The sequence below is a fragment of the Dendrobium catenatum genome, unplaced genomic scaffold, assembly GCF_001605985.2.
Source record: "Dendrobium catenatum unplaced genomic scaffold, ASM160598v2 fragScaff_scaffold_1338, whole genome shotgun sequence".
Lineage (NCBI taxonomy): Eukaryota > Viridiplantae > Streptophyta > Magnoliopsida > Asparagales > Orchidaceae > Dendrobium > Dendrobium catenatum.
In genome coordinates this window covers 1,750,332-1,766,108 of record NW_021319800.1, presented here as the reverse complement: position 1 = coordinate 1,766,108, position 15,777 = coordinate 1,750,332, and the positions used below count along the sequence as shown (strand labels likewise).

General features: G+C 34.5%; 1 protein-coding gene across 2 annotated transcripts in view; it reads left to right on the top strand.

Moving 5' to 3' along the window:
* Positions 1 to 11,120, top strand: part of LOC110116512 (cold shock domain-containing protein 3) — a 53,853-nt gene extending 42,733 nt beyond the window's left edge. For both annotated transcript variants that reach the window (XM_028699557.1, XM_020850107.2), the window contains exon 3: positions 10,605 to 11,120. In XM_028699557.1, coding sequence (XP_028555390.1) covers positions 10,605 to 10,955 — 351 coding nt within the window. In that variant the 3' untranslated portion in view covers positions 10,956 to 11,120. The remainder of the gene's footprint in view (positions 1 to 10,604) is intronic.
* The last annotated feature ends 4,657 nt before the right edge of the window (positions 11,121 to 15,777 follow it).

Genomic DNA, 15,777 nt, shown 5'->3' with positions numbered 1-15,777 from the left:
TCAAAAACTCCTTTAGATCGTCCAGACGATTCGTACAGACGAACTCAGTTCATACAGAATCTAAAAGGGTCTCACAATCTACCCATCTTTAGAAAAATGTCGTCCTCGACATTCCTAAAACAGACTGAGTCAGAACAGACCTGGATATAACTGTTTCATATTAGATTCTTTCTTCCAAGTAGCCTCTCTGGCTGTCATATGCTTCAACTGTACCTTAACCATAGGAATCTATTTATTTCTCAGCTCTCTCACATCATATGCCAAAATCCTTTCAGGCTCTTCTCTGTACTGCAGATTCGCCTGAACCTCCACATCGTCAGCAGATAACCTCTTTTTAGAATCAAATATTCACTTTCTCAAAGATGACACGTGAAACACGTTGTGTATATCAGATATCTGATCAGGTAACAATAACCTGTAACCAGAATTACCAATCCTTTCAATGACTTCAAAAGGTCCCACATATCTTGGACTGAGCTTGTTTACTCTTCCAAATCTGCTAACACCTTTCATAGGACTGACTTTGACATATACAAAATCACTAACCTGAAATTCAACCAGTCTATGCTTCTGATTATAATACTTTTTTTGTCTATCTTGTGCAGATTTCAACATTTCTTTAATCAGATTGATCTTCGTCACAGTATCATCCACAAAAGCTAAACCCATCATTTGTCTATCTCCCACCTCTGTCAAAGTCAAAGGAGTTCTACACTTTCTATCATACAGAGCTTCATAAGATGCTATGCCTATGCTGGACTGATAACTGTTGTTATATGCAAATTCTATCAATGTGATATGATCTTCCCAACTGCCTCCAAAATCCAAAACACATAATCTCAGAAGATCTTCTAGTACCTTAATAGTCTTTTCAGACTGTCCATCAATCTGCGAATGAAAAGTCGTACTAAAATGCAACTTCGTATTCAATCCTTGCTGAATACCTCTCCATAGTCTGGAGGTAAACCTGTCATCTCGATCAGACATAATAACTTTCGGTATAACATGTAATCTGACAATATCTTTAACATAGATATGTGCTAATTTGTCCACCGGATCTGTCTGTCTAATCGGAAGAAAATGGGTAGATTTTGTAAGTCGATCAACGACAACCCAAATAGCATCATGTCTTTGCCTTGATATGAAAAAACCCATACCAAAATCGATTGTTACCTCTTCCCATTTCCACTCAGGAATAGGCAACGACTGCAGAAGACCTCCCGGTCGTTGATGTTCTACCTTCACTAGCTGACATGATTCACATTTCGAAACAAATTCCGCTATATCATTTTTCATTCCAGGCCACCAAAACATACTTTTCATATCTCCATACATCTTACTACTTGGATGAATAGTGTTACCTGAGTAATGGGCCTCATGCAGAATCTCTTGTCTCAGATTTCTAGAAATAGGGACCCAAAGTCTTTCCTTACAGAAAATAATACCATAATCAAAAACTCGTAGTTCAAATTTCTTACCATATTTGATCTGATCAATCAACTTTGAGTATTCAACATCTAACTTTTGAGCTTCATGGATCTTTTCTTCCAAAGAGGACTGAATAATCATCTGAGTTACTATATCAGAATCCCATTCAGAAGAAGAAATCATCTCCAAATGTAATCTTTCCATATCTCGTATCAAATACTCATCAAAGGTGAGTTGCATACAAGATAATCCAGAAGACTTCCTGCTCAGAGCATCTGCCACTATATTAGCCTTACCAGGATGATAATGAATAGTCAGATCATAATCCTTGAACAATTCAAGACATCTCCTTTGTCTCAAATTCAAATCCTTTTGAGTGAATATGTATTTCAAACTCTCGCGATATGTGAAAATCTCACACCTGATGCCATACAGATAATGACGCTAAATCTTCAAAGCAAATACAATAGCAGCCAACTCTGAATCATGCGTAGGGTAATTCCTTTCATGTGGTTTCAACTGTCTCGAAGCATAAGCTATTACCCGACCATGTTGTATTAAAATACATCCCAAACCTTTTAATGAAGCGTCACTGAATACTTGAAATCATTCCGTACTAGAGGAAAGTGCCAAAACTAGAGCAGAAGTCAAACAATCCTTTAATCTCTGAAAACTAGTTTCACACTCCGGTGTCCAAACAAAGGCTACTGACTTCTGAGTCAGTCTCATCAAAGGTGTCGAAATCTGAGAAAGTCCCTTCATAAATTTTCTATAATATCCGATCATACACAAAAAACTACGTGTCTCAAATACGGTATTAGGCCTTAGCCAATTTTTTACTGCTTGAACTTTCTAGGGATCAACAGAAATACCATTACCGCTTACCACATGACCCAAAAAAGGAATATTCCTCAGCCAGAACTCACATTTGGATAATTTTGCATATAACTGATTCTACCTCAGAGTCTCCAACACACTTCTCAAATGTTTGGCGTGGTCTTCCTTAGAAGCAGAATATACTAGAATATCATCTATAAAAAAAATCACTAACTGATCCAGATAGTCTTTAAACACCCTATTCATCAAGTCCATAAAAATAGCTGGTGCATTAGTCACCCCAAATGGCATGACCAAAAACTCGTAGTGTCCATACCGAGTACTGAAAGCTATTTTCATCACATCAGCTTCTCTCACCTTCACCTAATAGTAACCAGATCGTAGATCAATCTTTGAGAACACAGAAGATCCGGCAAGTTTATCAAATAGATCATCAATCCGTGGCAATGGATAGTTATTCTTCATTATGACTTTATTCAAATCTCTGTAGTCAACACATATACGCATCGTACCGTCCTTTTTTTTACAAACAGAACAGGTGCTCCCTAGGGAGAAACACTCGGACGAACAAATCCTCTATCAATCAATTCCTGGAGCTGAACTTTCAACTCCGCAAGCTCCTTGGGTGTCATCCTATACGGAGCTTTAGATATTGGGACCATACCCAGAAATACATCAATACAGAACTCCACGTCTCTATCCGGAGGTAAACCGACTAACTCCTCAGGAAATACATTAGAAAAGTCTCATACTATCGGGATATCAGAAATAGAACCTACATCTATGTTCATATCCCGAACTGATGCCAGAAATATCATACAACCCTTCTTCCACAATCAATGTGCTTCCATCATAGAGATTAGGCAGGATAAGACACATCTTACTCTTTGGAAAACACAACTTTTATTACCTACAAATAATGTAACTTACTTCTTCAAACAATTAATTTGAACCCCATACAGACTTAGTCAATTCATACCCAAAATAATATCATACGAAGAAATCGACAATAAAATCAAACAAGATTTTCACTTCTTACCAGAAATTTTAATTTCACATAAACAAAATTTTCTAGCTATCTTATTATCTCGAGCCGACAGAATAACAGAAAGTGAAACAGGTAATGTTACTGAAGCCAATTGCAATAAATCGAAACAACGCTTAGAAATAAACAAACTATTAGCTCTAAAATCAAACAAAACACGACATGGATGCTCAGAAATATAAACCGTATCTGTCACAACATCTGGAACATCCCAAGCTTCCTGATAAGTCAAGCTATACGCACATGGCTGAACTGGAGCTGGAGCTACAGAACCACTATGCTCTTTTTGATTACCACTAGGTGGTCTCCTTACCATTGAATCCAAATCAACAGCTCTACCAGATGATCCTTCAGAAATAGTACGGGGAGGAACTATCCTCTGCCTTCCTGCTGGCCTGACAAAGCTCTCTGATCTGGACTCAGATCGTCGATCAAATCCGGCTTGCGTACATTCTGCTATCCGATGTCTTGTCTGACTACATCCGAAACACTGACCAGTCATCCTGTAACACTGGCCAAAATGATGTTGTCCATAATTTTGGCACACTGGTGCCCCACTAACAGAACCAGAACTGGCTACACTGCAACTACCAGAAGCTGCTGCAGACACTGACTGACCACTTCTCTTAGAATCTCCAGATACAAATCTATTCTTCTTCCCAGAAAAACCACTATCAGATATCTCCCCATTGAACCTTTTCCTACTAGCAGTCCACCACTGCTGAGTAGCCATCAGATCATTCTCTATCAGTCGGGCTCTCTCCACAAGCTCAGAGAAATCAGAAATGTGAAATGGCACCAGAGGTTGCCTCAGACTATCTCGAAGTCCTCTCAGAAATCTATAACACTTTTCAGCAGAAGTACTGACCAATTGTGGAGCATATCTTGCTAAAGCAGTAAATTCTGCTTTGTACTGCATAACCGTCCTGTTCCTTTGAACCAACCTCAGAAAAGTCTCCTGCATTTGTTGTTTTGTAGAAGGGGGTACAAACCAAGCTATAAACACTTAAAAAAATAATTCCCAAGAAATCAAAGAGTTCAATTTACCCTGAAATTTCTCTATCAGTCGGGCTCTCTCCACAAGCTCAGAGAAATCAGAAATGTGAAATGACACCAGAGGTTGCCTTAGACTATCTCGAAGTTCTTTCAGAAATTTATAACACTTTTCAGTATAAGTACTGACCAATTGTCAAGCATATCTTGTTAAAGCAGTAAATTCTGCTTCGTACTGCATAACTATCCTGTTCCTTTGAACTAACCTCAGAAAATTCTCCTGCATTTGTTGCCTTGCAGAAGGGGGTACAAACTAAGCTATAAACACTTAAAAAAATTCTTCCCAAGAAATCAAAGAGTTCAATTTACCCTGAAATTTCTCCTCCTGCTGGCCCATCCACCAACGCTCTACTTCACCATCCAATACAAAGATTGCTAACGGTACCTTTCTATCAGGAGGACATTACATACCATCAAATATTTTTTCCAATCTTCTCAACCAATCCTCTGCTACTCTGTGCTCAATAGTGCCCTCAAATCTTATAGGCTTCAATCTCAGAAACATTTGTAGATGTCTATTTATATCTTCAGATCTAACAGCAGAAACTCTGTTCTGCGTCTCGTTCATCATTTGAGCTATTAATGTAACAAACTGGGAAACCGTATCGAAACCAACTATTGGAGCAGGACTATTCACAGGAGCTGCCTTACTAGCATTCTGTCCATCAATCATATCTGGGTCTAGCATATCCATAATCACACAGAATACGCAACTATGCACATAAAACAAAAATAATAAATACCCAGACAGACTAAAACTATCCCACCAGACTTACAAATCAATTCTTATAGCTCTGTCTTACAATTCAATTTCAAAACTATTACTCTAATACCACTGATTTGTCACAACCCAACCTGACCAGGACGGATCCTTATCGTGTTGAATTGCGACGGGCAAACCCCAGGATCTAGTTTTGAAATTGCTTTTCAGACTTTCTTCCAGAGATTATTTACAAATATACCGAACTACAAAGCTACTAAAAACTTTCAAATACAGAAGAATTCTTCCAAAATGTTTCTTTCATTCATCAAAATAATCATATACGTTATAGTATATGGCTACAAACAGAAGGTACATAACAGAAAAGTAAACTAGCAATGACTGTACAAAAATCAAAAATGGCAAAATACCTATAACTTCAGATCAGAACCTGAACAGCTAGTCCACAACTTCCTTCCCTTTCCCAGATTCTGAAAATCATGAATAAAACCACAATAAGCTAACAGTTCAGCAAGATCACACTAGCCGATCTAAATTCCTAGACACTCTCATTTCAAAATACTTTACAGAAGATTTTAAAAATAATTATTTGAAAATCAAATAAATAACTTAACTGAAAATCATAGAACATCATTCACTGATTCAGATAGTTGTACATAATTCATATATTCATCGTAAATCTAGATAAACACACAGAATTCGGATAATCATACAGAAATCAAACAATCAAACAGAATTCAGATATTCGTACAGAACAAATGAATCAAATAATAGATATAGAAGAACTGAATAAAATTCGTATCACATATTCGTTCAAATCACAATCCAGATCACATGTCAAATCAGATTTCAAATCATATTTCAGATCAGATTTCCCGGACCTAGATAGAATCTCAAAGATTTCTAGCCCATTTTGCCTCCCTTCCCTAACACAGACAGAATCTCAAAGGATTCTGATCTCTTATGCCTCCCTTTGTGCTTACAGCACCAGAACATATCAGATATACAGAATTATCAGATCAGATTTCATTTTTATATTCCCAAACCCAGACAGAATCTCAAAGGATTCTGGCCCCTTATAACTCCAAACAGATATCATTCAATCACATGTGCACATCAAAACATCACATCATAACAAATACGGTGTAATTAAGCACAATCAAAATTTCACCTTTTTCGTATAGAGACAGATAACAGAAAAGCCAATGAATAAAAAATGTATAATTTCAAAAAATTACCAAATTACCAGAGATTGTATAAAACAACATTTCAAAGCTTTTATTGTACCGAAGCACTATTTTTCGACATCCAGATAATTTTCTATTCGATAAAAACCCCGCAAATTTCAAAATACCCGATGAAAAGTTTTAAGAAAATACTCAAAACGTGCAAATTTATAATCTCTACAACATACCAAAAGTTACGCGGTAAAAGTTCTACCGATTTAAAGTTATTCCCATTTTTCTCTAACGGACACAACTTAATCAGAATATTCGTCAAAACTCATATTTCTGAAAATTGAGATAGACATAATGTGTCTTACCTCGAGTCGACCAACTTTCTCAACTGCGTTGACGAACGAAAGCGAGCCGAAGTCGTCCAAAATGCGGATTCTTCCTCTTTCTCCTTCTCTTTCTCTCCTCTTTCTCTCTCTTCAAAACGTGTCAAACAGTCCATTATATAGAGAAGAGATATTTACAATCGTACGGATGATATTTTTCGTTCGTCCCGGGATAATCGGCTCTGTTTGCGTTCAGACAGAAATCGTACAGACGATAATTGATTTTCGTCTTGGGATGATCGGCTCTGTAAAAAACTCCTTCAGATCGTCCAGAAGATTCTTATAAACGAACTCAGTTTGTACAGAAGCTGAAAGGGTCTCACAGACCATGTTTCTTCTCCTGTTTAGCTCGGAACTAGCACACGAGAAAGCTGTTCGGTTCAACCTGGATAGACCGCACGTAGCTACTCCGTTTCCTCGACTCTTCTAGACGCACGAAACATAGAAGTGTCGTTCGGCTCTTCCTTTCGAACTTTTTTTTAATCCGGTCACCTGACGTAGCTCTACGTTCGGACGCCAGTAAAATAGTGCCACGTGTTCTCACTATTTACCGCGCGGCCCGACAACCCCGACTCGGAATGGAGACGGGAATCTCGGTATTGCTCAGTATTTCTCGGTATTGCTCGGTATTGGTCTTCACAGAGCCATATTTTTCATTATTGCCAAGCAATACTTAGCAATACCAAGCAATACCGAGCAATACCTAGAGCAATATGCGAACATAGCAATCCCGGGTCAAGTCGTCGGGCTGCGTGGTATTGAATAAGACCACGTGGCGACATATTATTGGCGTCCGAATGTAGAGCTACGTCAGGTTACCTGACCTAAGAATTGTTCCTTCCTTTCCCTCTCTCGACCTGGGGCGCAACAAGAAGTCGGTAGGAGAACCGCTCGCATAAGAGCCTAGCCTCACGCAAGAAGAAGAACTCTTCAGCTTAGCCTGGGAGAATTGCACGCAGGGGAAGATGCCTCCACTCGATTTCCTGCTCTCTCCTTTCACTTATTTGGGTACACAAACAAGGCATGTCGGATGCTCAAAACCAAAGAACCTCCCCACTCGTTCACTCGGGTACGCAGGGAACAGAAGGACGACCCTTAGAAACCCTCTCCGACCTCTTTCGTTATGGATGCACGTAGCAGAAAGAGAAACCCCGCCCTCCTTTTCCCTCACTCGGTTTCCTCTATGCACGAAAAGAAGAACTGCAGTTCAATTTTTCCTACAGCACAATCCCTGCTATAGCTGTAGAAATTAAACGGGAAAGCACAAGAAAGTAGCGGTAAAGACTTTTCAAATTTCAGTTGTTGTATTTTGAACTTTGATTTGGAAATTTAATTGGGCTTAGGTTGAACCAATTGGACTAAAATTGAGCCCGAATCAGACTCGATTTGAATCGATTCTAGTTCGATTTGGCTCGATGGAGTTAATTTGATGAAATTGAACATGAATCAGCACCGATTTAAGCTGATTTAGGGTTTGGCGGGGCTGATTTGAATTGATCGGGCTCAATCGAAACCGATCGGGTCCGATTTGACTTTATTTGGGTCGAGTCGACACGAAAAATGCGTCAATATTCTCTAACAATTTTTCTTTCTTGTGGATTTCCTTTCATTGGCAGACATTTTTGGTAGATTTTTTTTTTTCCGACAGAAAACCACTTAAAAATTCACTGAAAACACATTTTCCATGAATTTTGTTAGTTTTATAACGAATTTTTCTGTTAGAAAACTATATGATGAAGGAATGCATCATATAGTTTTAATAGCTTCGACCGTTTGCACCAACTTTGCCTTTGTTTTTTTTGGGGCTTTTTCATTATTAGTAGTCACTGTCGTTCTGAATCACCTTTGCGTCCAGCCACAATTGAATCCAATTCGTGCAATTATAAGGTTCGTCTGCAATAAAAATAAGGGGTTATAGCCTATAAGCATTTGCATCATATCTGTTCTCTGTTAATTTGCTATCTTACGCAAAGGTATTGCTTATTGCATGGATTAGTATCTTTTTAAGATTTTCAAATTTTTTTGCTACAAATTTTTGATAGATTTTCCTTCGGTAAGCTTCGATGCAAAAAAACAATGGAAATGCCACAGAAATTTTCGGTAGAAATATGCACAAGTTTTTTTAGTGAAAACTTTTGCCGGAAATTCTAATTGAAAAAATTTCATCAAATTTATGTCATTTTTTGAATTTCCAACATTTTTTTGTTTGTCAGTTAAAAAAATAATTCTTTATCTGTAATCCGTTGGTAATCTATCGGAAATTTTTCTAGTAGAAATTTATTCCACCGGAAATCATTTTCCCATACGTGTTTTACCGACGGAAATTAAATTCTGACGTAAATGCTTAGATTTCCTACTGATTTTTCTGTGGAGTATCGCACATTTTACTGTTGTGAACCTCAACCTAGGTATGTTAGTCTTAGAAGACTATCACTTGAATGCACCAACCTAGACAAGACATTAGAGCTCCTGATAACAACTACAATCAAATCAAAATTGAAGCTCCAACATTTGATGGTATAAATGGGCCAAACAAAATTTTTTATTGGTTAACTAAAATCGGTGATCTCTGACTGATGTAGCATGATGAATTTTTAATTCGTATTACTTGGACAATTATGATAAAATTAATTTTGCAAATATCAAACTCATAAGACACTCTAAAATCTATTTGACCAATTTTTTTGACTAATAATAGAGAAATGGTAGAAATCAATTAATCTGCATTGAAATATAGGAAATATTAAAAGCCTAGCATTGCCTTAGGTTTTATGGAAAATACTCGCATGCTTAACTATTAGCTCCGAAATAAATAAATGTGCCTGTAATTGATTATATATGTGCCTAATGCATTTTTGACAGTAGTTTTTATTTAATATCTTTCATTTGTTACTTCACATATTGAAGATTATTTCAAGAACATTTCTGCTAAACAGATGATATCTATGCATGGTGCTTTGTTTGGCTGATATTCACTCTATTGTCATCTTTGCTTGTGAGGTATTCTGTGAAATGAATATTAGACCAAAAAACTCTCTTAAACTCTTTTATGGTGATGATAATAGACATCAGAATAAATATTGTTTAGGAAATTGCGGGGTTAAAATTTTAAATCTATCGAGGGAAATAGAAGTGAACTCGGGCTTTTTTGAGCTTGAAAGACAAAGCAAAAGGAGTAACCGTATTTCACAATTATTCACCTCAAGTAGAAATCTAGAATCAGCACGAATAGGTAGTTTAAAGTAGTAGGAATTTGGGTAAGACGATGACTACTGATGCTGGTGATGGAATCAGGTATCTTCTCAATTGACATTGCTGCAGTTAAAAATCTACATATCGTGAAATTTTTATATATTTATTATCTAACACCTAAATCTTTATATTTACATAAATATCACTAGGCTCTAAATTACAAAATATATTTTATTTTAAATAAGTTAGTGATATTTTTGATATGATTTAGATATCTGAATTTTATATAAGTAAATATAAAAATTTAGAGGTTAGATATATAAATTTATATTACATTTGTGGTGTGTGTAAATCCTCCAAACTTTAAATACTACTATTTCAAAATCTTCAAAACTCACATATGAAAAAAGTAATAAAAAAATGGGAGATTTACGTACATACCACCTTATACTACTCTATTTACATATTTTTACATCTAAAATTTTAATATTACATACATAATACCCATAGTTCCTTTTCATATCAAATATGAGTAGTAGAAATAAAATATATGAGTGGTAGGAAGGAAATAAGAGTGGTATATTTGATATTAAAATAATATAGGGATGTATATATGTAATATTAAACTTTTGGGTGTTAGATATGTAAATATGATGGAATAAAGTGGTATGTATGTAAATTTCCCTAAAAAGATTCATGCATCATTTTATATTTGCTTTTTTCTGTTAGATTTTTATGATGCTTGCTTCTCTCTGTCATCACTTCAGGGAAGAGGTTCTTGTGGCTTCTTTAAATGGTGCAATGAGCAGGGCTCTGTTCCAAGACAATCTTCCTTCTCCCAGCAGTTCCAGGGTAGTTCTAACATTTCTAACTGTTGGTCGTCGGCTGATAAAAGTAATTCCTCTTGCTTCAAATGCGGCCAAGAAGGTCACTGGGCTAAGGACTGCCAGAATCAATCATCAAATTCCTTCGTAAGTGAAGGTAAAAATCAACTTTCTTCAGGCTCTTGCTTCAAATGTGGCAAAGCTGGACACTGGGCAAGGGACTGCCCTGCCCAGAGTAATGTTGCCACTGCCAGTGGTGCTAAAAGGTATTTTGGTTCTTCTCAAAGCTCCTAAAGTCACAGATGTAAGTAAGAAATAACTAGTAGTTATCTTAGATCGAGATTTAGTGGGGCTGACTTAGTTTGAACGTTTTTGCAAATTTCTAGAAGTTTGTAGTCTTCTGCTGTAAAACCATTACAGAGTTATTTTGTGGTAATATTCTCGTATAGTGTTCTGGAATTTTGTCGTAATATTATATAATGTTCTGCCTGGATAATGTTGAATATGCGTTGATTTGAGCGAGTATATCTAATTATCAAACCTCTTTCTGGTCATAGTCCATTACTGTTGAATTGCTATCTGATCAATCTCTATCCTCTTGGCCTTCTCGACCAATTGAGAAAAATCTGTTATGCCACTATTTGTTTAAAAAGTTGAGTTTTTATAAGATTAATTTATTTTTGAAAAATTTTTAGTTTTGGAATTTCTATTTTAAAATCGAACACGTCATTTTGAACAATATATCGCCTCGTGGGCGAATATATCATTCCCTAATGGGTTCAAATTATGAAACTGCAAGTTCATCCTGATTATCGTAGTCAAACTTAGGGGAGAACCACATATGACTCCAGAGGATCAAAATGATATTAATCGAGTGTTTGACTATAATAATCTGGATAAGAGATCATTAATTTTATGATCAGTCGCATGCTAATAGTGGCTACCTCAAACTATCCTACAGTGCCTCTAGAAATCTATAACACTTCTCCTCAAAAGTGTCAATCAACTATAGAGCATACCTGAAGAGAATAGTAAAATCTACCTCGTACTACATCACTATCATTATGTCATTTTCCCTTAAATCAATTTCAAAAGGGAGTTGTGTAGCTATCTTTTAGTAGATAGAGGTACAAACTAAGTCTTGAGCATCTCTGTAAACTCTTCCTAAGTAATCAACGTATTATCACGAACTTGAAACTTCTCCTTATACTAACCAAGCCACCAGCATTCTGCCTGAACATTACAACTCTCCGCTCAGGAAGATAATGCATCCTATCGAGAGTATTCTCTATCACATTGAGCCAATCTTTAACTACACTAAGCTCAATAATACTTAAAAGTTTTAAGAGGTTGAAATATCATAAAATTTTATAAATACTTATCCATTTCTCACCTACTAGATGTGCTACCAGACCTATAATCTGGGAAACTGCCTCAAAACTAATCATAGGAGTTGTTCCCTTAACATGAGCTACCTTACTAGAGCTCTAATTGTTGGACATATCTGGATCTGGCTAATCCATCTCAAAAATGTTAAACATAACTATATACAATATGAAAAAATAAACAAAATGAGCACCCAAAACTATCAAGAGTTATCTCACTCTTTTACAGATCAAATCTTATGTCTTAGTTACGATTCGCTTCTCCAACTGACGCTCTAATATTAAAAGCTTATCACAAGCCAACCCGATATGACTCGATACCACATAGTTCATATCATGCCCACTCGTAGAAAGAACCAGAAGTTGACCCCAAGATCTATTTGGACAAGTGCTAAGCAAAAAAAAAACAAAACTTTTAATTTAAATAACATAAAACCATTGTTGATTATAATATAAATTGGAAGAATATATCCCAAAAATGATTTTTTTATATATCATCCTAAAATACATGTATAATTTATGATTTATCTATATAATAATATTTCGTAATAGAAAGTACAACAAAAATAAAAGCCAAGCCTTAAAAATTGAAACTAGCTAAAAAGGCATAGGTATAATATAGATCAGAGTCTGATATCAAAAATTACTCTGCTTGCTCCTTATCCTTTTTCTAACCTAAAAATGGAAGTAAAAGTAAGAATGTGCTCACATTGCTCAATAGGCTATCATAGCCTAAAATTAAAAAACAATATCTTAAACCAAAATGACTAAAAATATTGTGTTATAGTAATAAATTGAAGTATTGCAAGAAATATGAAATTGAAACAAATACTAATACTTACCATTTAATAAGCATTTAAATAACTACTAGAACTATACTGAGGCTAGCTGAAATATAAATAAACATTTTATAGTAATTATCAAAATGGCTCTCAAGCCCCAATTTTTAGATAATAATAATAATAATAATAATAATTATAATTATAATTATAATTGTAATTATAATTATAATTATAATTGTAATTATAATTATAATTATAATTATAATAAATAGAGTTTCTTCTCGTCACCAATAGAATCCCTTCTCTCCGCCAACAGAAACCATTATCAGGGAAAATCAGAATAACCCTCAAGCTTCATAATCATAATAGCCCTCAAGCTTCAGAGTTTTTTTATCACATAACATATAATAGAATTCCTCTCTTTGACAATAAAATCCCTTCTCTCGACCAATATAATCACTTCTCTTCGCAAACATAATATCTTCTCTCTACTAATTCAAATTAAATAAATTCATATTCCAATGCATTGCAGTAAGTAAAGTATAATTAAACTCAATTCAAAATTTGCCAAGATACCTTAATGGTATGCAATAAAAAAACACTACTGCGTATAAATTCATATTTTTAGAAACTAACAAAATTATCAAAGATCGTATATAACAATATTCTAAAGCTTTAACTTAACTAAAGAACTATTTTTAGATGTTAAAAAAATTTAAAATTACTAAAATTATTGCTTTTTTTAAAATCGCCTCAAAAAAATATAAAATAAATACTCAAAATAACCAGAATAGTCGTACCGATAACATATAAAAAATCAAACAAGTAAAAATTACCAGAATATAATAAAACTAATTTTTGTCAAGCAAATTATAAATTTTATTGAAAAATTCTAAAAATAATAAATTATTGAAAATTTAAATAGGAAAAACATAATATACCTTGGGAAGAATAAATTTTTTAATTGGATAAACTGACAAAAATGACTCTATGACCTATAAATACTAGCTTTTTTTTCCTCTAATCTCTTTTCTTTAAGGCTGTCAAAATCAGGTCAACGGGTCGGGTTCGGGTCCAACCCGAAACTGATCATTCATTGTTCAACCTGACGCGAACCCAACATATTTTTGCAAACGGGTCAGTTTTTCGAAAAGGAACCCAACCTACTTCGGGTCCGTGTCAACCTGAATCCGACCCGCTTCGGGTATGTTTTCTTAAATTTTTTTATTTAATTCAATTTATTTAAACGAAAATTAAATTACGGTAAGATTTACTTCAATCAATATAAAATAAATAAAGCTTAATTTAATTTAAGGAACAATATTTGTTATATTTTAGAAATATCATTTACTTATTTTATAATAATATTTTAAAACCCTAATAAATTAATTAGAAACAGAACCGTATTGATTTCGGGTTTGCGGGTCAACCTAAACCAGATCCGTTTCTACAAACGGGTCGAAATCTCTAACCCGAACCAAACCTAGTCCGATCCCAAAATTTTCGGGTTGGGTTGTCGGGTTAGGTCAAAAATTGACACCCCTACTTTTCTTCTCATTTTCCCTAATCTATTCTCTATCAAAATGACATTGTGGCATGGAAAATGACTTTAATGAGTTTTTTTGTTGATAAATATTTTGTTTTTATGATAAAATATATTTATGACATAAAGGTAATTATTTCAATTATTCAATTATTAATGATCAATCCTTATAAATTCTTTTATATCTTTAAATTAGGAGATAAAAAAATATTCATAAATTAGCTAAGCATCTTAAAATACTTTAGTGAAATCGGTTTGCAAAATGAAGACCTAATGTCCCAAAAATCTCACTACCGACCATGAGTTAATTTCTTAAAAAATTGTAGCAATGCCCAAAAATTAAGAAAAAATTATTATAGTTAAAGCACAATAATATCTATGTTATGACGAAGACAATTTGCAGTTTTAACTTATAATAACTCATGAAATAATTTTTATATTATAGTTCAAAATATATCTTTTAAAATTTAAGAGCTATCATATTAACACACTTGAATACTCGTTATTGTCATTATTATCAACCATCATCAACAATAATTAATGAATGAGGGCAATAGAGAATTATTTTTCTTAGGAATTCTCAAAAAGTGCCCAAAGGAGGATCTCTTAGCCTTACCAATGAGATTATTGTCTTCAAATTGCCCGACAAGTTTCTCCATAACTCCCCCTGCTTTGTATGACTACTGTAATAGCTCTCAAATTGTAGGATTATATATCACATCCATATGCATGTCATGTTAATTAAAATTAGCCAATATGAACTAATATCGACAATAATTGAATCATCTTTGATCATAATTGAACAAACTTAACAATGGTTGTACCATGTTGGATCATGATCGACCAATATTTGACACATCTTCAATGAGTTCATGCTGTTTTCAACCCGCAATTAAGCAAAATCTTTGAAGCTTGGAGCCATGTTCAACGCATGATCTACGATTTGTTGCCCTTGTCTGTTCATGATCAAACCCTTATAAAAAATTAATAGAATATCAAATAATATTTGATCATATTTTGAATAATGTTCTATCATAATTTATTCATGATTCCAAGATGAATGTGATTGCATATATGACATAAAAAGTTCCTAAATGGAGTTTAGAGTTTAAAGGGTGAAACCTACTTTTGAAAATGAAAGCCAAAATGAAAAACATCACTAGTTTTAGAAGATAATAATTGGAGAGAGATTGTTATTTGTCAGAAGTCGGTGATGCATGCTCTACAACTAGAGAATGTGATACAAAGAATAAAAATCATGAAGATGTTATGATCAAAAGATTGCATAATTGTTTGACATGATTTTTTACTTTATTTGTTAGAAAGGCACCCCTATTTTATTAATGAGAACTTTTAGTCATATTTTCTTGTTGCAAGCTAAAATATACGTGACGGTAGAGTTTGTA